This window comes from Tupaia chinensis, unplaced genomic scaffold (assembly GCF_000334495.1).
Source record: "Tupaia chinensis unplaced genomic scaffold, TupChi_1.0 Scaffold143970_1, whole genome shotgun sequence".
Lineage (NCBI taxonomy): Eukaryota > Metazoa > Chordata > Mammalia > Scandentia > Tupaiidae > Tupaia > Tupaia belangeri.
The window spans coordinates 1635957-1661552 of NW_006203821.1; the positions used below are offsets into that span (position 1 = coordinate 1635957).

The 25596-nt window shown below is 39.7% G+C and overlaps 1 protein-coding gene and 3 pseudogenes across 1 annotated transcript in view; 2 read left to right on the forward strand and 2 right to left on the reverse strand.

Annotated features, from left to right (window-relative positions):
* The window catches only part of SDR9C7 (short chain dehydrogenase/reductase family 9C member 7), a 10914-nt gene extending 10714 nt beyond the window's left edge, over nt 1-200 (reverse strand). Inside the window, exon 1 of the mRNA XM_027767162.1 lies at nt 5-200. Within this exon, the coding sequence (XP_027622963.1) occupies nt 5-200 (196 nt within the window). The remainder of the gene's footprint in view (nt 1-4) is intronic.
* A 3283-nt stretch (nt 201-3483) lies between these two features.
* Nucleotides 3484-5952, forward strand: LOC114005535 (coiled-coil-helix-coiled-coil-helix domain-containing protein 2 pseudogene; annotated as a pseudogene).
* A 1566-nt stretch (nt 5953-7518) lies between these two features.
* LOC102495431 (elongation factor 1-alpha 1 pseudogene) overlaps nt 7519-25596 on the reverse strand; it is a 20912-nt pseudogene continuing 2834 nt past the window's right edge.
* On the forward strand, nt 24782-25446 carry LOC106733515 (60S ribosomal protein L9 pseudogene; annotated as a pseudogene).

Genomic DNA, 25596 nt, shown 5'->3' on the forward strand with positions numbered 1-25596 from the left:
TGCTGAAGTTTCTGGGCCCCCTCCTCAGTGAAGCAAGCAGCCAACACTCGCATGCCCCGATCAACCAGCTGTCTGGCCAGCAGGTTCCCGAAACCAGAGTCACAGCCAGTGATGAAGACATACTTTTCTGAGAGATTGCTGACCAGATTGCAGTTCTTGAACCAGCGGTACATAAAGGAGAGGTCCGTGATAGCCGCCATAGGGCAGAGGTGGGGGTGATGGCCGAGAAAGATTGGGCTCAGAAGGCAGCAAGAAAGGCTGGTCCTCTGAGCCCCAGTCGCAGTCTGCTAGGACCCAAGGAGGAGAACTCTCCTCCCTCCACTGCTTGCAACAGATGCAAAACCCCTGGATGAGCCACTCTGTAATTTTTATAGGTGGATGCATCACCACACCAATTAGCCCAGATGCAAGAAATTCAAGTCCAACCTGAAGACTTGTCACCTCTGATGGCCTTGGTGGGTGCCTCTCTCTGACCCCTTGTCCTGATGAGTGAAGGTGCCAAAGGTGGGAAAGACCCCAGTGGCAATGTTGGTGCTGAGGTGGCTTACCTGGGTGGCATGCAGGGGGGCAGATGAGAAAAGAAGACTCAGCCCAGAGAATCCTCTGAAAATCCCTGGAGATCGAAAAAGTCATTTGTCATAGCTGCATATATGAGAAAAAAAAAAGAATATATATATAGTGAGAAAGCAAGCTGCCAGGTCTAAAACTTGAACAACAATCAGCCATGTGGGAGTTCAGCGCCCTTAACCACCATGCCACTTGCTGGCCCCATGTATATATATTCATTTTAAGGGGAAAAACATGAGACAAATTCACAAATGCAAAGCAAACAAAAATTGGTTCTGTATCCTCCATATCCCAAGAGAGATGAGTTCTAGGTCATCAGCTCTTTGTAATTCTTAGCTGAATCACCATAATGAGAAATGATAAAAAGAACAACAACAGTAAAAAAAATAAGGGTCGCCGAGGGTGGAGTTGCCTCTACTGTCTCAAGGCCAAGGTAGCAGGGCCCTCCTGTAGGTGATGCTGGTAATATGAACGAACCTTAAACTCCCAGAAAGTCAAAAGACCCAAGGAATTCAGGGCCTGGCTTTTTGGGGGCTGCTATTCAGGCTGTCAGTGAGGAACCCTATTACACACCAAGGAGGTCCAACATTTCACTCATCCCCACCCCTTGGTGACCTGCCAAGGACTGAGGACACTCCAGGTGTGGGTCCTGGTGGGCATCTCCCTTCACTCCCAGGACCAGGCACTTTGTAGCTATTCTGATGAGCTGGGAGCCTGCAGGGGGAATGTGTGAGAGTGGGAGGAAGGCACCATGTAGCAGCCGATGCAGTGACTCATTAGACGTGTATAGGGAAGGGAGGGCAAGAATCAAAGTGACTCAAAGATATTTCTCCAATGAGACGTAGAACCACAGGTAGCAAGAGACATCAGGAGGCCGGACTCTTCAGGCATAGGGGAGGAAGGCAGCAGAGAAGAGACTTCTGATCTGAACATTACGGGGATGAGGTCCAGCCAGGTGATGGGGATCCTGAGTTTGTAATAGGATGGGAGAGTGTTGAGCTCTGTTGTGTAAAATCTTTGGCTCTTTAGGACCAGATCTCTGACATTAGAGACCCATCCTGAGACACAAAATGAAAAACCACAAACACTTGTAAATTAGGAAAAAGGACGTTTTAATAGGGAAGTGAGGATTTTTAATAGAAAAGAAGTACACCTCCATGCCTTAAAGGCCTGCAAGTGGAGAGCTGCCAGAGAAGGACAACTGCACCAGGAATGGGGTTAGATGTTATATTTATTCCAAGAGTTGATAATAAATATTTAGCAGGGGAAGGTCTGTCATAGTATCTGGCTTCCTTCTTTGGATTCATGGAGTTTTCCTGCACTTGCGTATCTCTCACAGGTGTGGGCTTAGAAGGTATGAGCATCCTTATTTGGATGAACTACCCAATCAATTCATTGCCCCAGTGGGAATCAGGATGTTGACCAAAACGACTTGTTGTGTGCTTTTGTATTTATGAGGATTGATAAGAGGAGCATTAACAATGATTCCGATGGGTTTCCCAGGTACTAAAGAACAATGAGATCTGCCTCACCTTCCCGATGCCAGGAGCTGGCTAGGAGGAAGGTATTCTCATGGATGGTCTTGTCGTAACTCCTGAGAAGTTGTGATGGATGTTGCTGATGTCTTTCTGATATTTTCTCAGGGCCACCTGCTCATTTCTAGCTTACTGCTGATCACAAGTTCACTGGGCAGTTGAGAGGACAGGATAGCATCCTTGTTCTGAGAGGGGATAAGATGTAGGAATAGAAGACTGGGTCCAGAGATTTGGAAAATTCTGTCAGGACTTGGAAGGGAAAGATAGATTCTGAGAAATGGGGTAAAGAATTCACAGAAGAGGAGGAGGAAAGGTAGTGAAGGAAGGAAATAAAGAAACCAGAAAAAGGTGTGAGTGGTGAGGAACCACACCCAGAATTGCATAAGATACAGGAATGGAACATGATGGAGCCTAGGGTGGTTCCTTTGCTCAATCTCCAGGTCACATTCTTCAGGTTGAGCGTGGTCACCAGCTCACACCTTACAGCTGAGAGAGTCTGACACAGAAATGAGGTCGCAATGTGTCCTCAGAGTGACCAAGTTAGGCCTAGCCCTAGACTCAGATAAAGCAGGTGTCACCTTGGGAAAGCCCAGCAAGGCTTGGCCATTCGTACCAGGGACAGTGGTGAGTTAGGAGTTAGACTCCACTCATAGGCAGGCAGGGCAAGGACTGAAAGAGACAGACTAATCTTTTTCTTTTTTTAATAGATTTTTGCTATAGGGTGTGTGTATTCACCAGAGAGACAGAGAGAAACAGATGGCTGTGCTGCCATCCCTTCTCCTCCATTCTCCTCTCAGGATTTTGGGCATGCATGCACATGTGCCTGGTGTATTTCAAGCCTACAGGTCTGGGACTTGAACCATGGTTGGCCATGTTGTAGTCCAGGGCATTAACCACTATGCCACCTGTTGGTCACATCACTAAGTTTTTAAATAAAGTCATTATGTTTTCTCTTCTATAGTTTAGTTAAAATACAACATAATCAAGGCCAGCAGGTAGTGTGGTGGTTAAGGTGGTTCAAATTCTGGACCTGGTGGCTTGCTTTCTCACTTTCCTCCCTCTCTCTCTTTCTGCTCAATTTGAAGAATAATAATAAATAACATTAAATAAACAATTCTAAAAATAAAATAAAGCATATTCAGCTTTAAAAAAAATACAACACATCCCTCTTTTCCCCCTTACATGTTCCTAGAGAATTTATGACTCCTTGCTAATGGACTTAGATCCAAACCATTCACAGTCCAGAGCACAAAGATAAGGAAATTTCCACCATTAACTAAAACAAAGAGCCATCTGCCCCCTTCTAGGGACTAAGATTAACTCAAGATTCTGAGATGCCTTAAATTCCAGAACCTAAGCTGATAACCCATTTCAAAGAGAAATGGGTTTTTCTTCCTTGTCCGGACCCTGTACAACTAGGCCATTTCAGCCTATCTATGGCAACCTGCTGGGGCCTCCTTCCACTGCATTGGAAGATTTTCCTCTTTCAATAAAACTGCTTGCACTTCTGCCTTCTGCTCTCCTCCGCAGAAGCTGTCTGGCTATTTTCAGCGTTTCGCACTTCCAGTTAAGCCGTGGTGTGCTTGCGAGGCCTAGTGGAAGCCTCACTTCCCGCATGGCCCCTCTGACCAGCTGACCAGCCAGGCATCTCAGATGAGAGTTGTCTCTAGGCCAGCAGCTCAGTCGCCTGTAGCGGCCCCACCATCTGCAGTTGGCTCTCCTGCCACTGCATGGCAGCTTCCAGGTCTGATGGCCCAGAAGGCAACCACTGCAGCTGGCGTGGCTGTGGGGTCTGCTGGGGAACACACACTGGGGCATGCCATCACTGGGGCTTCAATGGAGGAAGTAATGCTGAGCCCTCCAGGTCTGATGTCATTTATCAGGAGCCTCAAGAAACCAGCCAGCACATAAGCAGCAGCAGCAGTTTGGACCTTGGCACTATGAGATAAAACAGTTTTTGGAGAGTGCCCAGAACCAGAGTGACATTAATCTCTCTGAGAGTTTCGGTGAGGTGCTGAAGCAGGACGGATTTGTAAATGAATTTATCCTAACCAAGAAGTTAACATTGGGAACCAGCAGGTGGTGTAATAGTTATGTTGCCAGACTGCCACGTGGCACCCAGGATTGGAGTCATCATAGACCTGGCAGCTTGGAACCCAAGTCGGGTGGATGTGCATGCATGCCAAAATCCTAAAAGGAGAGTGGACGAGAAGGGATTGCTGTATGGCTATCTCCCTGGGTGGTGATTTCTCGCTTTCTATCTCTCTGTCTTTCTATTGAGTGCACACGCCCTATAGCAAAAATTTCTCTAAAAAAAGAAAAGTTCATGTAGAATAAATAGAAAGTTGACTTTTATGACCAATTAAGTGTAAAAAAATAATTGATAGCGAAATTATAAAGTTAAAAATCATCAGTTAAACCTCTTCTGTTAGCAATATCTTCCTTCAGAACTACAATGAAAGAGTCTATTCTTCTGTGTGGAAGTTCATTGAAATGATATAGAATCTGGGGCTGGACAGATGACCTGCATAATATCCCATGAGAAGCCTGGAACGGAGGTGAGAAAGGGAATAAGACTCCAGAGCTCCCTCCCTCCACTCTGTTTCTTCTCCATGACACATCTACCCTCACACAGCGCCCCAATGAGACCCCACCTTGCATCCCAGTTTGGGCTTCAGGATGTCAGTTGGCCTGTGGACCCTAGGTCAGCGGGGTCAGGGTTTTCAGTGGTTAAGGGCTGGTAGGCCAGGGAGACAGTTTGATCCTGGAATATCAGAAAGAGAATAAAGGCTTGCACTGTAAGTCTTTCCCCTATTCAGAAATCTTCTCTGATCTGTAAGAAATGTTATTTTATTTTACTTACTTATTGGGTCATCAGTAAAGTCATGACACATTTTTCCATAGAAGAATATAGAAAAATATGTTATGATTTTGCCGACAACCTAATATTACTATTGTTGTTATTATTATTTGGTTTATTGGTATAGGGCATATGTGCTTGCCAGAGACATACAGAGAGAGAAAGATCGGTAGAGATCTTTCGATCGATAGAAAGAGAGGGAAAGTGAGATATCAGGCCCTGGGAGGGGAGAGGGTGTGGCTACACTACAATCCCTTCTACTCCATCTTCCTCTCAGGATTTTGGGCACTTGGTATGATTTTCACGCCACTGGATTCAGGACTCAAACAGAGTTGGCCGTGTGAGATCCAGTGTCCCAACCTCCATGTCCCAACCTCCTCCATTTGTCAGCCCCTTAATTATTATTTTATTTTACTTAAATAGCATTGCTGAAATCATAAATGTACCTTTATTACAAAGTTTTTACCAAGATATTACTTATGCTAGAGTAAGTAGGAAATAAACTTCAACATCCAAGAATTTAAGATTGCTTGAATAAATTTTGGTCTCTCAACCTACTGGAATAGACATTGAATATTATATTCATGTATAATATTATAAAATATATACTGAATATTACATTTGGAAGAGATTTGATGATAAAAATGATCATCCCAGGATATACTATGTAGAGAGTAATTAACTCTGGAGGGTGAGAATAGGGCAAATGTTATTTTACCTTTATCCCTTTTTATATTTTCTTCAGTGAACATGTTTCAAATTTAAAGTCAGGAAAAAGTTATAATCTTCCATTTACAAAAAGAATAGGCAGTAATATAGTAGGAAAAATAGGATCTAGTACTCAACATTTGATCTAAAAATCCCTTCGGCTCCTCAAGCCTCAATGTTTTCATAAATGAGGATGATTTTAAAGCCATCAAGAGGGACAACAAGGAACCTATAAGAAAATGTCAGATCATAACCCTGGACTCATCCCAGCCCAGCCCTTAACTACCCCAGGTCAACCCTCAAGGTCTAGTTCTGGGGCCTGACCTTCCTTCAGGGCCTTATACATGGACTGGGCTTCACTAACCCTGGGGCTCAGCCACAATCACTCTAGGATTTCTGCTCTGGACATTGCAAAGCTCAAAATATCTTGGAAATCTTCCCAGTTAGCAGACAGGAGGTCTCTGTCCCCTTCACATAGAGAAGAAAGAAAAACTTGAAGAATGTGGGTGATACTACTGTACCCCATGAGCTCCTTCACCCATTGGGTAGTTACAGTGATGGTCTGTCTTGGTAACGATCTCCAGCCAGAGGTATGGTCCCTCAGCTGCTCAACCCCCTTCTCCATCAGACATGTAGTCAGGACCCTCAGGCCTCACATGTCCAGCTGTCTGGCCAGTAGGTTTCCGAAGCCCGAGTCACAGCCCATGATGAAGACGTTCTTGTCACGCAAGTGACCCACTACCTTCTGGTACTGGCACAGAAGGTAATACAGGCCCACTAGGGCCACCAGGTAGAGTCATATGGGTCTGTAGAGGATAATGCCTGAAGGTTATAGTTGTGTTGGAGCTCTAGTTGTGGAGTTCTCAGATGTCTTTCTGTTCACAGTTATTCAATTTATTTTTCTTATTTTATAATTCTGATTTATATTTAATTGTGTATCTTTGGGGGGTACAACGTGGTTTTTCAAAGAATGCATGTAGTATGTGATAATCAAATCAAGGATATTACCATATTCATCATCTTCAAATTTATTTCCCCAAACTCAATTCTAGATTAGGTTTTAAAGCAGTTGAGATATTGGGTAAGTACAGAAGAATGCAGATTGGGAGAGTTTGGTCAGTTTTACACTTGTCTACATTTTGTATGTGTCTTTGGATTAGAAAAATCCACCAGGAAGACTGAGAAAAATAGCCCCCCAAAATGAGAATAATATACAAGAAATACTAGATACCATTAAATGTCCAAACATTTGGATAATTGGTATCCCAGAAGGAGCAGAGACTAAAAGGGCATTGATAATCTAGTCCACAAAATCCTGGAAGAAAATTTTTCAGTTCTAGAGAGGAATTCAAAGATCCAGACCCAAGAACCCAAGAAATACAAAAGACTTGAGACTCAGATAAGAAGCTATTTTAAATCTGAGGTACGTCCTGGCATGTTCAGGGGAACTATGGTCTAAACACCATCTTCTAGATTCCAGAAATACTCAGATAAAGTAGGGCGACTCTGTCTTCTCTTTGTCTCTGTCTATCTGTCTGTCTCATGCTCCTTCTCTCTATTTAAATGTTTTATTTTATTTTCTCATTACATTTTGTTTTAATGGGTCTCAAAATGCTGTGACCGATTTTTGGTCAAGTTGTTTCCATGAAAAAGTACTTTTCCATGAAAAGATTTAAAAAACTGATAACTTAAAACTGTCACACACACACAAAAAACCCCAAAATGGTCCACAAAACATTTTCTTTTCCTTCTGAAGGTTTTACAATGCATTGTTATCATTAACAGGTCTTTTACTATTAAACTGAAATGACCAATTGAGACAAACAATTCAGAGACTCTTCTTCCACCAATGATTAAGACTGGGGGTGGCAGGAATTAAGGATATTCATTTAGCCTTCTGAGCTTTCTGGGCAGACTTGGTGACCTTGCCAGCTCCAGCAGCCTTCTTTTCCACAGCTTTGATGACACCCACAGCAACTGTCTGTCTCATATCACGAACAGCAAAACAACCCAGAGGAGCGTAGTCAGAGAAGCTCTCAACACACATGGGCTTGCCAGGAACCATATCAACAATGGCAGCATCACCAGATTTAAAAAATATAGAGCCATCTTCCAACTTTTTATCAGAATGGTGATCAATCTTTTCTTTCGGCTCAGCAAACTTGTAAGCAATGTGAGCTGTGCAACAATCAGCACTGATTTGGTCTGGATGGTTCAGGATAATCACCTGAGCAGTGAAGCCAGCTGCTTCCATTGGTGGATCATTTTTGCTGTTACCAGCAACATTGCCACATTGAACATCTTTGACAGATATGTTCTTGACATTGAAGCCCACATTGTCCCCAGGAAGGGCTTCACTCAGAGCTTCATGGTGCCTTTCAAAAGACTTTAGTTCAGTTGTCACATTAACTGGTGCAAAGGTGACCACCATACCAGGTTTGAGCACACCAGTCTCCACACGGCCAATAGAGACAGTGCTGATACCAGCAATTTTGTACACATCTTGGAGGGGCAGACACAAGGGACTGTCAGTTGGATGAGTTGGTGACAGGGTGAAATTCAGAGTTTCAAGCAGTGTAGTTCCACTGGCATTTCCATCTTTACAGATGACTTTCTATCCCTGAACCATGTCATATTAGCACTTGGCTCCAACATATTGTCATATTCCAACCAGAAATTGACACAAATGCTACTATGTCGGGATTGTAGCCAATTTTCTTAATGTAGATGCTGACTTATTTAACAATTTCCTTGTATCTCTTCTGACTATAGGATGGCTTAGTAGAATCCATTTTATCAACACCAACAATTAGTTGTTTCACACCCAGTGCATAAGCCAGAAGGGCATTTCATGGGTCTGCCCATTCTTGGAGATACCAGCTTCAAATTCACCAACACCAGCAGCAACAATCAGGACAGCACAATCAGCCTGAGATGTGCCTGTAATCAAGGTTTTGATAAAGTCTCTGTGTCCTGGGACATCAATGATAATCACATAATACTCGCTGGTCTCAAATTTCCACAGGGAGATATCAATGATGATACCATGCTCATGTTCAGCATTTAGTTTATCCACGGCCCAGGCATATTTGAAGAAGCCCTTTTCCATCTCAGCAGCCTCCTTCTCAAATTTTTCAATGGTTATTTTGTCGATCCCACCACATTTGTAGATCAGATGGCCAGTAGTGAACTTCTTGGAACCTATGTGTCCAATGACAACGATGTTGATGTGAGTCTTCTCCTTTCCCATTTTGGCTTTGATTTAGCAGTGGTTTTCACCACACCTGTGTTCTGGTGGCAAAACCGTTGTAAAAAAGTTATTTTATTATTATTTTTAAAATTTTTAAACCACTTCTCTTCACCTTGGGCCTTTTCTTTCTCTTGCTAATTTCAGAAGCCATTTTAAATCTGAGGCATATCCTGGCATGTTCGTGTGGTGTGCTAGTGCACCATGTGGTTTTCACTTTTTACCTTAAAAATTTTTTTTGTTCTCCTTTTTGGTAGTTTTTGTCTAGTTTTTTTTTTTTTCTTTTTTGTTTATTATTTTTTTAATCTTACTTTCCTACTCTGCTCTTCACTCTCCACACACTGAATGTCTAGATAGACCTAAGTGCACAGTAGCAAAGCATCTGAATACTTTTAGTCTCATTGAACTCCTCAGTGCTGATTGAGCCTCCTGCTTTAAGGAAGAAACTTCTTTTTATAAATCTGAACTCATAATCTCTTTCTGTGAATACCACAATGCAAAGCAGAGTAGATGAGAGATTTTTGTCACAGGATGACCAGAAACTACCACAGAGGCACAAGAAACATGAGAAAACAAGAAAATATCTCTCCCCTAAGGGAAAAGAACAATTCTTCATCACCCACAGACAGTACAATAGGAATTGTGGAAATGTCTGATAGAGAATTTAGAATATTCATAGTGACAAAACTATATGAGATACAAGAATGGAGAGATAATGAACTCCATAAGATGCAGGAGTAAAGAGATAACAAGTTCCAGGAGATGAGGAAGTTCTTGCATGATTTGAAAGAGGGACGACACACCATAAAAAAGAATTAAATGAAGCTATTAGAAATGAAGGTTGCCATTCAGGAAATCAAAACCTCCCTCAAAAGTATTAAAAGCAGATTAGTCCAATCAGAAGATTGAATCTCAGATGTTGAAGGTAAAACCTCTGCTCTAGTAAAAACAACCAAAAAAACCTGAGAAAATAACCCAAAAATGTGTGAATGCTACATGAGAAATACTAGACACCATTAAGTGCCCAAACATCCAGAAAATCGGTATCCCAGAAGGTGAAGAAACTAATAAGGGCATTGATAATCTATTCCATGAAATCCTGGAAGAAAACTTTCCAAATCTAGAGAGGCATTCAAATACCCAGACCCAAGAAATACAAAGACCCCTAATAGAATCAACCCAAGAAGATATCCAAGACGCATCATAGCCAGATTGGTCAAATCCACAGACAAAGACAAGATACTACAATTAGCAAGAGAGAAACATCAGGTTACTTATAAAGGTTATCCCATCAGGTTAACATCAGATCTCTCATCAGATACAATGTGAGTAAGGAAAGGATGGAAAAATATATTCAGAGTGTTAAGTGAAAAACAGTTTCAACCAAGAATACTATATCCAGCCAGACTATCCTTTATATGGAAGGAAAGGATAAAAACATTCTCAGATAAATAAGACCTGAGAGAATTTGCCAATACTAGACCCACTCTTCAAGAAGCTCTGAAAGGAGTGCTCTACTAGGAAAACTAAAGACACGCATACAGAAATAAGAGAATAAAAAGCAACCAAGAAAATGACCAACTTGATGCTAGGGATAAGAAATATCAATAATAATATTGAATGTTAACTTCCAGGATTTAAAAGAAAAGATTGGGCCACAGTAACACTGCAAATTCAACAGAAGAGAGATTGAAAATAAGACTGAACTGTGAAATAGAATTTTATGACTCTTGAGTAAAACATTACTGATTTTTTTTTTTACTATGCTTTGTTTTCCCAATTTAAGGATTTTACTTTCATTTGAGGTGTTGATAGGTTCTGCAATTTATTAAAATATTTCTTTTTCTTGTTTGTTTGTTTCTTTAGATGGAAACATAGACTTTTCTTCCTTCCTGATCCCTCTGGAATTGGAAATATTTGGGAGTATTCTTGTTTTGTGGTGGAAGGATTACTTTCACAAGTTCAATAATATCTATTGCATTGAATCAGAAATTGGAAATATTCATTACTGGACAGGGCTTTCACTAGAATGTCATATCTGAAGATTAATCAGAAAACTATGGAACTAAGGTAGATTTCAAGTAAGTCAACAGAAGCTCTTAGATGGTCTGGCACCATAAATAGTTCTGCCTGGCAGAGAGGATTAGAGAAGCTACATGAAATAATTTGTAAACTATAAAATAACCTGGACTTTTCCAGCCCAGCATTGTAATCAGTAGAGATTGCAAAAGAGCAACCACAACCAGAGGGTTACCTTGAGGAAGACTTCGAAGAAAAAGATACTGATCTTTGCTAAGACATAGTATATCACAGAATACGTGGTAGGCAGGGCTGATTTGAGGTTTATGTGTGATTTGTGTGCTGGATGTTGCTTTTCAACAGTTCGAGTAGTTGGCGTGAATATTTTCTCAAAAACATTTAAAACCATACTGTCTCCATTGTTATAGAGACTCAAACAAAATTATAACAAATATTTTGAACATTATCTTTAAATTCAGTTTTTTGAAATTTTGAAAGTTGTTTATTAGCTGTCAAGAACTATGGAGTATGAGCAAAACTTTTTTTGTATGTGGAGTAAATGTGGAAAAATGTAAAAATAAATAAACAATAAAGCATCACATCTTCTATATATCCTTTCATGACCATGCTAGCTTTTGCTGGATGTCACAGCATGACTTAGAATCAGTAAACCATAGACTATTTTTAAAATAAATTTTTATTGGAACACACAAAAAAAGAAAGAAAGAAAAAAAGACCCCAAATAGAATCAACCCAAGAAGATCTTCTCCAGGACACTTTATAGCCAGAATGACCAAAACCACAGACAAAGTCAAGATACTAAGATTGGCAAGAGAGAAATGTCAAATTATCTACAAAGGATATCCCATCAGGCTAACAGCAGACTTCTTACCAGAAACAATGTGAACAGGGAAAGAATGGGAACATATATTCAAAGTGTTAAGTGAAAAAAATTTCAACCAAGAATACTATACCAGCAAGATTATCCTTCATATGGAAGAGAAGACAAGAACATTCTCAGACAAACAAAACCTGAAAGAATTTACTGACACTGGACCAGGTCTCCAAGAAGTTTTGAAGAGAGTGCTATATCAGGAAAACTAAAGTCAGACACCAGAAATAAGAGTTCAAAAACAACTAAGAAAATGACCAGCTTAATGATAGAGGCAAGTCTGGAGTTGAATGTTATCTTCCAGAATTTAAATGGAAAGATCAGACCACAACAGAAGATAGAGTGAATTGATGAAATAGAATTGTATGACTTTTGAATAAAACATTACTGATCTTCTTCTATGCTTTGTTTTCCAGAGTTAAGGTTGTCTTCTTTTGAGTTCTTGTCAGGTCCATGTACCTACTATTTGAACAGAATCCTAACCTGTTTCCTAGCTTTAAGTCTTAAGCAAAGTTCTCTTAACATTTTTTGATTTTGACTTATTAAAGCTAAAACTGCCTTTCTTAAAACTAAAAAATACATTAAAAAATACCTATTTAATGCCCAAGTAAGCTATATCACCTTAGCTAGGTGCTACTTTATAGTATATTCATACTACTCACAGAGTTTCATGCCTAAAGTCAAACATGAGTTCACAGATATGTATATATCAGCTGAACTTGCTATTGAAAGTAGTTAGATTTATTAAGATATTTTGTGAATCAATAAAATCTGGGGGAAAAGAAGGAATGGAAAGCACCTGTACATACCAGAGACAGTGTGGGAGGAGGGTAAGAAATGGCAGAGGGTAAGAAACCAGGGAGGGGAGGCAGAAATTATATATATATATATACACACACACTACACACACACACATACATAAGGAACAAGAAATGGTTGTGGGGCCTAGGGAAGGACATTTGGAGGAGGAATACAGAGGTACAGCATGGATGGGAGGGGGAGGTGTGGTATTATCTGTTGAAGATATTTTGATCAACTGGACTGGGGAAATGTTCACATACTGAAATGTTCACTTTGTAAGCTAAACAATGTGATTGAATGTATATAAAAAAAATAATAAAAGAAAAAAACAAGAAATGGCAAATTATTTGTTGACAATAACATGTATGATTAAGCCATTATACAGTGTATTCTGGATGGTAAATTGCATTTTATATGCTGTAATGTTCAGTGAATGAATGTAAAATAAATAAATTTTTAAAAAATAAATGACTCACAATATCTACCTTCACTTTCTATTGTTACAGTGAATGCTGATTTGATACACCACCAAAGGGTTGACTAAAGACTCCATGGCCTTAATTTTTGCATCGAGAGAAGAAAACTAAGGTACCTGGGGGATTATCTCCCAAGTCCACTTTGTATTAGGAATCTACACCACCTAAACTAAGATTTTCTCTGATGTGTCCACATCTAACAACATCATCACAATACTGACAACATATACATCTAGGTCTCAGAAAATAACTGTTACTGGCCTGGGGGTTCTGAGAGGTGGTAGAAGTGTAAGTACAAGTAATCTAAAGGAAGAGATGGAGCTGGAGCCACAAGGAGGTAGCTAGTTAGAGGAGAAAGACATGTCTGCCAGGGAAGAGTTGGGATTCTATCTCTCCCTTATTAAGCTTTCATTTTTCTATCTTTGTGTCTATTACTGTGGCCCATGATTACTTTATATATCCTGGAAAGAAAACAATTGCCCCCCTTGGGACCAGGAGTTGATATAATGGCTATGTCACTGGACTCCCATGTAGTCAACTGCGGTTCGAGTCCCGGACCCGGTGGCTTAAACTCATGTCAGGTGCATGTGTGTGTGTGCCCAAGATCCTGAGAGGAGAATGGAGGTGAAGGAATTGCGGTGGGGCCATCCCCCTGTGGGGGGTGATTTCTTGCTTTCTGTCTCTCTGTCTCTCTCTTTCTGGTGAGCGCATGTGCCCCATAGCAAAAACATCTCAAAAAAAAAAATAAAGAAAAAATAAAGATGATAATAAAAGACAACAATTGATTTGAAACTTTTTCTTAAACTGATTATCCTTTTCCAACTACTTGGCAAGTAAGCAATTGAGGAGTAAAGAATTATTCCTAGTAATAGGAGTATGCTAAGAACAATACAGAATTCCTGATCAGGAATTTTTTTTTGTCTAGTTGTTTTTCTTCATAGAAATTACTTAACTCTGGCTTTTTTTTTTTTTTTTTTTTTTTTTTTTTTTTTTTACCAGGGGGGGGGATAGGGAGAGATAGAGGGTGAGAGTGAGAAAAAGAGGAAGCGAGAAAGCAAGCCACTAGATTCAGGACTCAAACCCTAGTCAGCCATGTGGGAGTGTCCAGCACCTTAACCACCACGCCACCTGCTGGTCCCAACTCTGGCTTTTGAATAGCAAGGATATTTCAGGCAAAAGAAATACAGTTCATCATTGGATGTAGAAGTTGGGGAAGATCCTGAGGCTTATTTTTCCATGGCATCAATTTTTATTTGGTACAGGTGTGTCCTAGTCACTTGTAAAGAGATACCTGAGAAGTGGAACAAGTGATTAAGCTTTACTACGAGCTAGAAGATGTAGTTTGTGTCATGATAAAATATAATTTTGCCATCTGATGTCTCAATAATCTGCCCTACTTCAACTGTGCACTCTAGACCTTGTTTATTGTTAAAATATCTAATAATTCTTCCATAATCTCTTAATTCCTTATATCACACTTTAAGTGTGATGTGATGCTCCCATGCTGGAGTATAATTTAACATGATGCTCTCAAAAAAAAAAAAAAAAAAAAGAGAGAGAGAGAATAAAACTCTACTAAATAGATCTTCCATTTTACCACCATTTTCAGCCAATTAATTAGTGAGAAGTCCTTATCTACCTACAAAAAGGGAGATGAAGCAAAGATGGCTGACTAGGAACATTCCTCCTAGCATCTCTCTGGGAAGAAAGGCTACTAAATATCTAAACCGCTAGGAAGGAGAAATGCACGACTGATGAAGTACAAGGCAAAGATGGCAGAAACCTCTGGAACACATAATATCTATTTGAAAAAAGAAAGATGTGGTCATTCTTCTGAAGTTAATTTGTCTCTCATGGAACTTCCTCATCAGTGGAGTTTCTCTGATGGGTAGAAAACAAGGGAAATTTTCCTCCAAAACTGTACCCTTGACTCCCACTGCAGATTCCAGAACTCCCTGTCTACAGAACAACAACAAAACTGGCATAGAACTAACACACCACCTACAGAAGTGCATGAACATACAACTTCAAAAACTATTGGACCTTCTGTCCCACCCTCACCCGAAGCTGCAAGAGAGGTATGTTGTCTGGTGAGTTCACCAACAGGTGGACGTCCATTTACAGGCATGACTCCATAACCCCCATGGGAGCAGAAGATGAAAAAAATAACACAGTACTCCTGGGCTAGTAGGTGGTGTGGTGGTTAAGGGTGCTGTACTCCCACATGGCCAACCGCATTTCGGGTCCCAGACCTGGTGGCTTCCTTTTTTACTTTCCCTCTTTTTCTCTCTCTTGCTCTGTTCTTCTCTGGTCAAATTAAAACAAATAAATAAATTAACTTAATTAAATAATTCTTTTAAAAAATACAGTAGGTGGCATGGTGGTTAAGGTGCTGGACTCCCATCTGGCTGAGTGCAGTTTGAGTCCTGGACCTGGTGGCTTGCTTTCTCAATTTTCCTCTCTCTCTCTGGTCCAATTAAAAGAAAAAAAATTAACAAAATTAAATATAATAATTCTTTAAAAAATAAAAAACAACAGCATTCCCATTCCCACAGAGACTAAGTTGGTCACTCTCCTTGGTCTGGCAGCAGGGCAAGTCTGCACTCTCCCTCCCCTCAGACTCAAGTCCAGGAGAATGGATACCTGCTCCAACTGATGCCACCCATAGCACAGCTCTTTTGGAACTCCCTGAACTATTAGTGTGGATGAGTAAAGGGGAGGGACAACTGACAGAGAGGATGTTCCAACCATCCCCCTTCTAGGTCAGAATAGAAAAGACAGGGCACTACATCAGACCACCTCCTAATCCTGAAGCATATGATGCAATTACCTAACTGCAAATATAAGCAGACTTCCTAAATCCCCAGACACTGTATGTTGTAGTCTCAGGTGAGGACCCTCAGATAAGTCTTCTATGGCCCCTTGTCAAAGATCTTTTCAGGACCACATCCAGGTATGGGATGGAGGGATGCCACTCTGCCTCTAGATGCCACATGCAGGTCATACAGGACCCGTTTCTTGTGTCTCACAGATAGATTTGCCTCTGGCCCCTCATGGATGATTTTGCTAGGGCTGCATTTAGCACCAGAGGTTTGCCTGATGCCACAAATTAGAGGCAAGATACATAAGCCTACCATGGATCTGAGAAAGCACAGCTGTCCCCTGTCCCCTCTGGAACATTTTGCAAGGCCCACACCCAGGTTCTGAGGGCTGTCCTGCCTCCTTTCTCCCTGGCCACCCTCCCAGGGCCACATTCAGACCTTGAGAAAGGTGCCACTTCTGGGCATTACACGTAGCCTGCACTGGATCCATGTCTTGAATCTTACACAGGTTTGCCTCCAGGCCCTCTTGGACCACCTTGATAGGGTTCCGTGTGGGTCTGAAGAACGGTTCACTATAGCACTATAAAATCTACTCTAAAAATTAGCAAGAAGTGAGAACTGCATAAGAAAATGTCAACATGGAGACAGAAGGAAAAAAAGAAATACCTCTCTCCCAAAAGGACACAGTAACTCCTCACCAACAATGAATGAAACATAGGAAGTCACAGAAATGTCCCAAAAGGGATTCAGAATAGTCATCACGACAAATCTCACTGACTGAGATGCAACAGAAAACAGACAACCAATTCCAGGAGATGAAACAATCATTCCATGACATGAAAGAAGAACTCTACAAAGAGATAGACATCTAAAAAAGAACCAAACAGAACTTCTGGAGTCGAGGAATACAATATAGGAAATCAAAATCTCTCTTGAAAGTATTAACAGCAGATTAGATCATGCAGAAGTAAGAATTTCTGACCTTGAAGAAAAAAACCCTCAGATTTAGTCCAAGTCTAAACAGACAAACAAACAAACAAACAAAAAGTAAAATTAACAATTAAAAATTAGGACAAAATAAGAAAAAATTGACACTATTAATTAGCCAAAAGCCCATATAAATGTGTTTTCCAAAAGGTGAAGAGATGAGTAAATGCCTAGAAGATCTCTTTCATGAACTATTATCTGGAACTGTCCAAATCTAGAGAGTCATACCAACATCCAGATGGAGGAAATACAAAGAATATCAAACAGATTCAACAAAAGGAGATCTAGTCCTAGGGATATCATAGCCAAATTAGCAAAAGTCAAAGCCAAAACAATACCTTTAAAATGGCAAGAGAGAAATACCAAGTTACTTATAAAGGATGCCCTACCTGACTAAGTTTAGATCACTTACCAGAAAAAAGAAAAAAAAATTAGGCAATGAAGGATGGGAAAACATATGTAAAATTCTGAAAGAAAAAAAAAAATTCAGCCTGGAACATTGTAGCCAGAAAGATTATCTTTCAAATGGAAAGGAGAAATAAAATCATTCCAAGATGAACAAAATCAGAAAGAATTCACTAACATTAGACCACCTCTTCAAGAAATACTTAAGGGAATACTACATCAGGAAAATGAAAGAGAGATCAATAGAAATAAGAAAACACAAAACGGCTGAGAAAATGACTAACGTAATGGCAGGGATAAGGGCCAGCGGTTGGTGTGGTGGTGAAGGCACTAGACTCCCACATGGCCGACTGGTTCGAGTTCTGGGCCTGGTGGCTTAACATGCTGCGCTCATGTGCGTGTACGCCCAAGATCTTGGGAGAAGAATGGAGGAGAAGGGAATGCAGCCTGGCCATCTCCCCTCCCCCCCCCGGGATGATTTCTCATTTTCCCTCTCGCTGTCTCTGTCTCTCTCTCTCTCGTACACGCGCTTTAAGGCAATAAAGCCTCTAAAAAATAAAAGACACAGGGGCTGGCAGGTAGCGTGGTGGATAAGGACGCTGGACTCCCACATGGCCAACCACGGTTTGAGTCTCATACCTGGTGGCTTGCTTTCTCACTTTCCCTCTCTCTCTCTCTCTCCCTCTCTCTCTCTCTCTCTCTCTCTCTCTCTCTGTGTCTTTCTGGTCAAATTAAAAAAAAACTAAAATGAATGAATAAATAAAATCAAAATAAATAATTCTAAAAAAAAAAGACACAGACTGCTAAATGGATAAATACACAAGTGCCTTCTATATGCTGCTAATAAGAAATATATCTCATTGATAATGATATACATAGATTGAAAATGAAGGAAAAGTCATTTCATGCAAACAAAAACCAGACAAAAGCTGGAGTCATGATACTGATACCAGAGAAAATTTGAAAATAAAAACTAAAACGAGACAAAAGAGGACAGTATATATACAATTAAAGGGAAATTCCTTTTAATTCACCAAGAAGATATAACAATTATAAATATTTATGTATGTAACACCAGGGCACCAACGTACATAAAAGCAAGACTGCTGGATCTTAAAGAGAGACTGCAACACACTAATTATTGGGGATTTCAACACCCCACTGTCATCACCAGGCAGGTTATCTAGATAAAAAATAAGCAAAGAGACACAGGAATTAAACGTTACCAAAAACCAAATGAACCTGACAGACATTTACAGAACTTACCTGTTTTTTCTTTTTGGGGGGAGAAATTTTTGCTAAAGGGCATGTGCGCTCGCCAGAAAGACAGAGAGAGACAGAGAGACAGAAAGAGAGAAATCATCCCCCAGGGGGGATGGCCACGCCGCAATCCCTTCTCCTCCATTCTCCTCTTGGGATCTTGGGCACCCACGCACATGCGCCGGGCATGAGTCTAAGCCATCGGTTCCGGAACTTGAACCGTGGTCAACTACATGGGAGTTCAGCGACATAGCCATTATGCCAACTGCTGGTCCCTTACAGAACTTATCATCCAGCAACCACAAAATACATGTTTTTCTCAGCTCCACAAAGAACGTTTTCAAAGACTGACCACAAAACAGGGCACAAAATAAACCTTTACAAATTTAAAAGTATAGAAACTATTAGAACATCATTTCTGACCACAATGAAATTAATTTAAAATGAACAGAGTCTTTGTAAATGCACAATACATGGAAACTGAGTTTTGAGTAGTGAGATGCCTCCTACTTTATTCACTTATTTATTTGCACAGTATTGACTTTGCTGTGTGGGACCTTTTATGATTCCAGACAAATTTTATAATCAAATTGACTTCTGAATGACTTCAAAACTATTGATGAAATTAAGACTGAAATTTAGGGAACCAGCAGTTAGTGTAATGGCTATGTCGCTGGATTCCCACGTAGTCGACCGCGGTTCGCGTCCCGGATCCGGTGGCTTGAAACTCACGCCGGGTGCATGTGCATGTGTGCTCAAGATCCCAGGAGGAGAAGGGATTGTGGCATGACTATCCCCCCTGGGGGGTGATTTCTCGCTTTCTGTCTCTATGTCTCTCTCTGTCTGTCTGGGGAGCGCATGCGCCCTATAGCGAAAACTTCTCAAAAAAATAAAAAAAGACTGAAATTTAAAAGCTTCTTGAAATCAATAATAACAAACACAACTTCTATAATCTTTTGAACGTAGTGAAAGCAGCTCTAAGAGGGAAGTTTATAGTAATTAGCGCTCACGAGAAAAAAATAGGAGGATGGCAAGTAAATAACATAGTGATGATTTTAAGGAACTGGAAAAGCAACAACAGCTACAAGAAACCCAAAGGTATTAGAAAAATAATTAATAAATATTAGAGCAGAAATTGGGACCAGCAGATGGCATAATAGTTACATTGCTAGACTCCCATGTAGTCGACCACAGCTCAAGTCCCAGGCGCAGAGACTTAAAACTCATGCTGGGGCCATGTGTGTGCATGCCCAAAATCCCTAGAGGAGAACAGAGGAGAAGGGATTGAGGAGGGGCCATAACCCTGGGGAGTGATTTCTCACTTTCTGTCTCTTTGTCTCTCTAGTGAGCACACGTGGCTTATAGCAAAAAATATTTCTCTCTCAAAAAAAAATTAGAGCAGAAATAAATGAAACTGAGAATAAAAGAGGAAGAATGGATTGGAAAAGTGTAGCACATATACTCTATGGGATACTACTCAGCCATAAAAAATTAAAAATAAAATAAAATAAAAACCAAGTCTCTGGCTTTTGATAGAAAGTGGACGAATATGGAAGATTAACTGTTGAGTGAAGTAAGCCAGGCTATGAAGGAGAGACACTGTACGTTTTCAAGTAATATATACCAACTCTCTGTACTCTACGACTAAAACTGAAAGATTAGAGGATATAGAAACATGTAAGATGGTTATTGATACTGGATACAGTGTGCGAAGGGGGTGGGAAAAGAAGAGTCTGAGGAAAGACATTAGGGAGAAAAATAGAGAAGAAAGACATTTATGTTATTGTTTGTTGATGATAACATGTATAGTATTCCCAACTGAACTGGTGTGAAATGTATTCGTGTTGGAAAATTCATATTACAAATTAAGTGATGTATAGTGACTGAATGTGTAAAAGAAATTAAAATAAAATAAAATATATTAAAAAAAGAACAATTCAAAAAAATCAACAAAGCAAAAAGATGGTTTTTGAGAGGATAAACTAAACAAGACAACAGGAAAAGGAATCATATCAATAAAATCAATAATGAAACATGCAATATTACAACCAATATCACAAAAATACAAAACATCATGAGAGAATACTATGAGTGACTATACGTCAGCAAATCTGAAGATGAGATGGACAAATTTCTGGACACATAAAATATAGCTAGATTGGGGACCAGCAGTTAGCACAATGTCTATGTCACTGGACTCCCATGTAGTCAACTGTGTTCAAGTCCCGGACCCGGTGGCTTAAACTCATGCTGGGCGCATGTGTGTGCGTGCCCAAGATCCCGAGAGGAGAATGGAGGAGAAGGGATTGCGGTGTGGCCATCCCCCCTGGGGGGCAATTTCTCGTTTTCTATCTCTCTGTCTCTCTCTTTCTGGTGTGCACATGCACCCTATAGCAAAAAACCTCTCCAAAAAAAAAATATATATATATATAAAACTAGATTGAATCAGTAAGAAATAGAAAGCCTGGACAGACCAAAAACAAGGAATGAGATCAAATCAGGAATAAATAGTCCTGAAACAAGGGAAATCCCAGGTGTCAATGGCTTCACTTCTGAATTCTATAAAATGTTTTTTATTATTAATTAATTTTATTTATTATGATTATTTTACATTTTTGAGAGAGAGAAAGCCACCAAGTCTGGGATCTGAACCATGGACAGCCATGTGAGAGTCCAACACCTTAATTACCATGCCACCTGCCAGCCCCCTGAATTCTATGAAACTTTAAAAGAGAATTAACATCAACTCTCCTAAATTATTTCTAAAGAGCCAAATGAAGGAACATTCCCAAACTCACTCTATGAAGTCTCCACCACCTTGATACGAAAACCAGACAAGGAAAGAATAAGACAAAATAAAACAAACAAATATATATATAAAAGAAAACAGACAAATATCCATGATAAAACCAGATGCAAAAATTCTCAACAAAATACTAGCAAATCAAACCCAAAAACACATTAAAAAGACTGTACACCATGACCAAGCAGGCTTTATCCCAGGAATCCAAGGGTGCTTCATCATGCACAAGACAATAAATGTAATGTATCACATTAACAGAAGGAAAGATTAAAACTGTATGATCCTGTCAATTCATGTGCAGAAGCATTTGACAAAATACAACATCTCTTCATGATGTTAAGATAACAAAATAGGTAAGGAGATAAATTTCTCAACAAAATAAATGCCAGATATGACAAACCTATAGCTAAGATCATACTGAAGAAAGGCTGAAAACTTTCCCACTGAAAATTGGAACAAAACAAGGTTGTCCACTTTCTCCCATCCTTTTTAACATAGTACTGGAAATCCTTGGGAATTCAATCAGACAAGAGAGTGAAATAAAAGGCATTTGAATAAGAAAGGAAGAAGTGAAATTCTCTCTATTTGCAAATTACATGATTATATACATATGAAATCCAAAAGGATCCATGGGGAAAAATAAAAACCCTAGAAGCAATTTAAAAATTCAGTAAAATTGTAGAATACAAAATCAATATACAAAATCTATAGCTACTTTATACACCAATAAAGAACAGACTGAAGCAGAACTGAAGAAAGTAATCCCATTTATAACTCACATACACACATGCACGCGCATGCACACACACACACACGCACCTAGAAATAAATCTAACCAAAGAAGTGAAAGACCTCTACAAGGAAAACTATGAAACACTGAAGAAAAACATTGAAAATACTACCAAAAAAAAAAAGACATTCCCTGCTCTTGGATTGGAAAAATTAATATAACAAAAATGTCAATTTGCAAACCAATTTACAAATTCAGTGTGATTCTGATAAAATTAGTGACATTTTTCACAAAAAAATTGATTATAAAATTTGTCTGGAATCATAAAAGGTCCCACACAGCAAAGTCAATACTGTGCAAATAAATAAGTGAATAAAGTAGGAGGCATCTCACTACTCAAAACTCAAAATATATTATAAAGCTCTGATAACTAAAACAACATGGCATAGGCACAAACACAGATAAATAGAACAAAGGAATAGAATAGAGAACTCATAAATAAACCCCAAAATATATGGCCAACTAATTTTTGACAAAGGTATGTGATGATTCAGAAGAAAAGTCTCTTCAGTAATGTTGCTAGAAGAACTAGATCTCAACCTGTGGAAAAATGAAACTGGATCTCTCTTTCACACCATTAATAAAAATTAACTGGAAATGGATCAAAGATCTATATGTAAAGCCTTAAGTATAAAATTACTTGTGGAGGGGCCAACAGATGGCATAATGGCTACATCACTGGACTCCCATGTAGTCAACCGTGGTTCAAGTCCCAGACCTGGTGGCTTAAACTCATGCCAAGTGCATGTACATGTGTGCCCAAGATCCCAAGAGGAGAATGGAGGAGAAGGGATTGCAGTGTGGCCATCCCCCCTGGGGGGTGATTTTTCACTTTCTGTCTCTCTCTGTCTTTCTGGAGAGCACACGTGCCCTATAGCAAAAACCTCTCAAAAAAACAAAACAAACAAATAAATAAACTACTTGTGGAAAACAGAGTAGAAACATTTTTTTTTAATTTTAATTTTAATTTATTTATTTATTTATTTATTTATTTATTTATTTATTTATGGAGAGTTTTTGCTATAGGGCACGTGTGCCCTCCAGAAAGACAGAGAGAGACAGAAAGTGAAAAATCACCCCCCAGGGGGGATGGCCACACTGCAATCCCTTCTCCTCCATTCTCTTGGGATCTTGGACACACATGCACATGTGCCCAGCGTGAGTTTAAGCCACCTGGTCCAGGACTTGAACCGTGGTCGACTACATGGGAGTTCAGCGACATGACCATTACATTAACTGCTGATCCCTAACTTTATTTATTTATTTGTTTTAATTTGACCAGAGAGGGAGAGAGAGAGAGGTAGAGAAAGTGAAAAAGCAAGACACCAGATCCAGGACTTGAACTATGATCAGCCATGCGGGAGTCCAGTGCCCTTAATCATCATGCTATCTGCCCCCCTTTTCCTTTTAGAATTATTTTTATTTAACTTTATTTATTTAAATTTGACCAGGAATTTTAAACATAGGATCCCTAAAGTGCAGGCAGCAATTCTAAAAGTAGACCAGTAGGATTACATCAAGCTAAAAAGCTTCTGCATAGCAACAAATCAATCAATAAAAAGAAGAGACAACTCACAGGAGAAAATATTTACATACTAGAGTTCGTGTAAAGGATTGATAGCCAGAACAAACAGGGAACTCAAGTAGCTCACCTGCAGAAAACTAATAATACAGAATAAAAATGTGCAAACAAATCAAACAACTCTAAAAGAAAGACATATGAATGAGGAAAATTCATGTGAAAAACTGTTCAACATCCTTTATCATAAGGAAGTTGCAAATCAAATCCACAATGAGGTGTCACTTAATCCCAGTCAGATAGCTATGATCAAAAATACTTGGTAAGGCTTCAGTGAAAAGAGAACCCTGCTGCACTGTTGATGGGAATGTCATTAGCACAGCCACTGTGGAAAACAATATAGAGGTTCCCCAAAATTACAAATAGAGCTACCATACAACCCAGTAATTCCCCTCCTGGCTATTTACACAGGAAAAGAAAAACAGTCAGAAAGACATTTGCACATCCATGTTTACTGCAGAATTATTCATCATCGCTAAGATGTAGAATCAACCTAAACAATGAAAAACTGATGACTGGGCTAAAAATAGGTACCACATATACACAAGGAAATATTACTCATCCACAAAGAACAATGAAACTGACATTTGATACTAGTGGATAAATATAGAAGATTTAATGGTAAGTGAAATAAACTCAACTATGAAAGGCAAGTATTGGATATCCTGCTCAAATGTCAGCACTCTGGCAGAATTGAGAGATGTGAAGACATAATAGTACAGAGGGCCACTATGGACACAGTTTTGTACGGGGGAGGTGAATAGGGGTGAGTGGGTGGGTAAGAAGGGCTCAGAAAAATTTTTTTGACACAGAATGTAAAGTTCTTTGTTGAAAATAATGTATAAGTTAATATTCTTAATTGGGTTATCACATATGCATGCATGCTTTGAAAAACCATATTTATGCTATAAAGATACTCAACAAAACATAAGAAATATAAAAATAAAATAAAATGAGAAAAAAATAAAAATATGGCACAATAATGCACGAATTCTAATTATGTCAAAAAATAAACATGCTCTCTTTGCTTGCGCCTACTGCGAGGATGAAGACCATTCTCAGCAACCAAACGGTTGACATTCCCGAGAACGTCGCCATCACCCTGAAGGGACGCACCGTCATGGTGAAGGGCCCCTGAGGAACCCTGTGGAGGGACTTCAACCACATCAATGTCGAGCTCAGCCTCCTTGGGAAGAAGAAGAAGAGGCTGCGGGTTGACAAATGGTGGGGAAACAGAAAGGAGCTGGCAACCGTTCGCACTATCTGTAGTCACGTCCAGAACATGATCAAGGGTGTTATGTTGGGCTTCTGCTATAAGATCAGGTCTGTGTACGCTCATTTCCCCATCAACATCGTTATTCAGGAGAATGGGTCTCTTGTTGAAATCCGAAATTTCTTGGGTGAGAAATACATCCGGAGGGTTCGAATGAGACCAGGTGTTGCTTGTTCAGTATCTCAAGCCCAGAAAGATGAGTTGATCCTTGAAGGCAATGATACTGAACTTGTTTCAAATTCAGCTGCTTTGATACAGCAAACTGCAACAGTTAAAAATAAGGATATAAGAAAATTCTTGGATGGTATCTATGTCTCTGAGAAGGGTACAGTCCAGCAGACTGATGAGTAAGATCTAAGAGTTTTCCAACTACAGTAACAAGCCGGATAATTTCTAAGGCCTTCACATGACATTTTAAAGATGACAATAAAAGCCAACAATTGATTTGAAACTTTCTTAAACTGATTATCCTTTTCCAACTATTTGGCAAGTAAGCAACTAAGGAGTAAAGAATTACTCCTAGTAATAGGAGTATGCTAAGAATTCCTGATCAGGGTGGGGGTGGGCGCCAG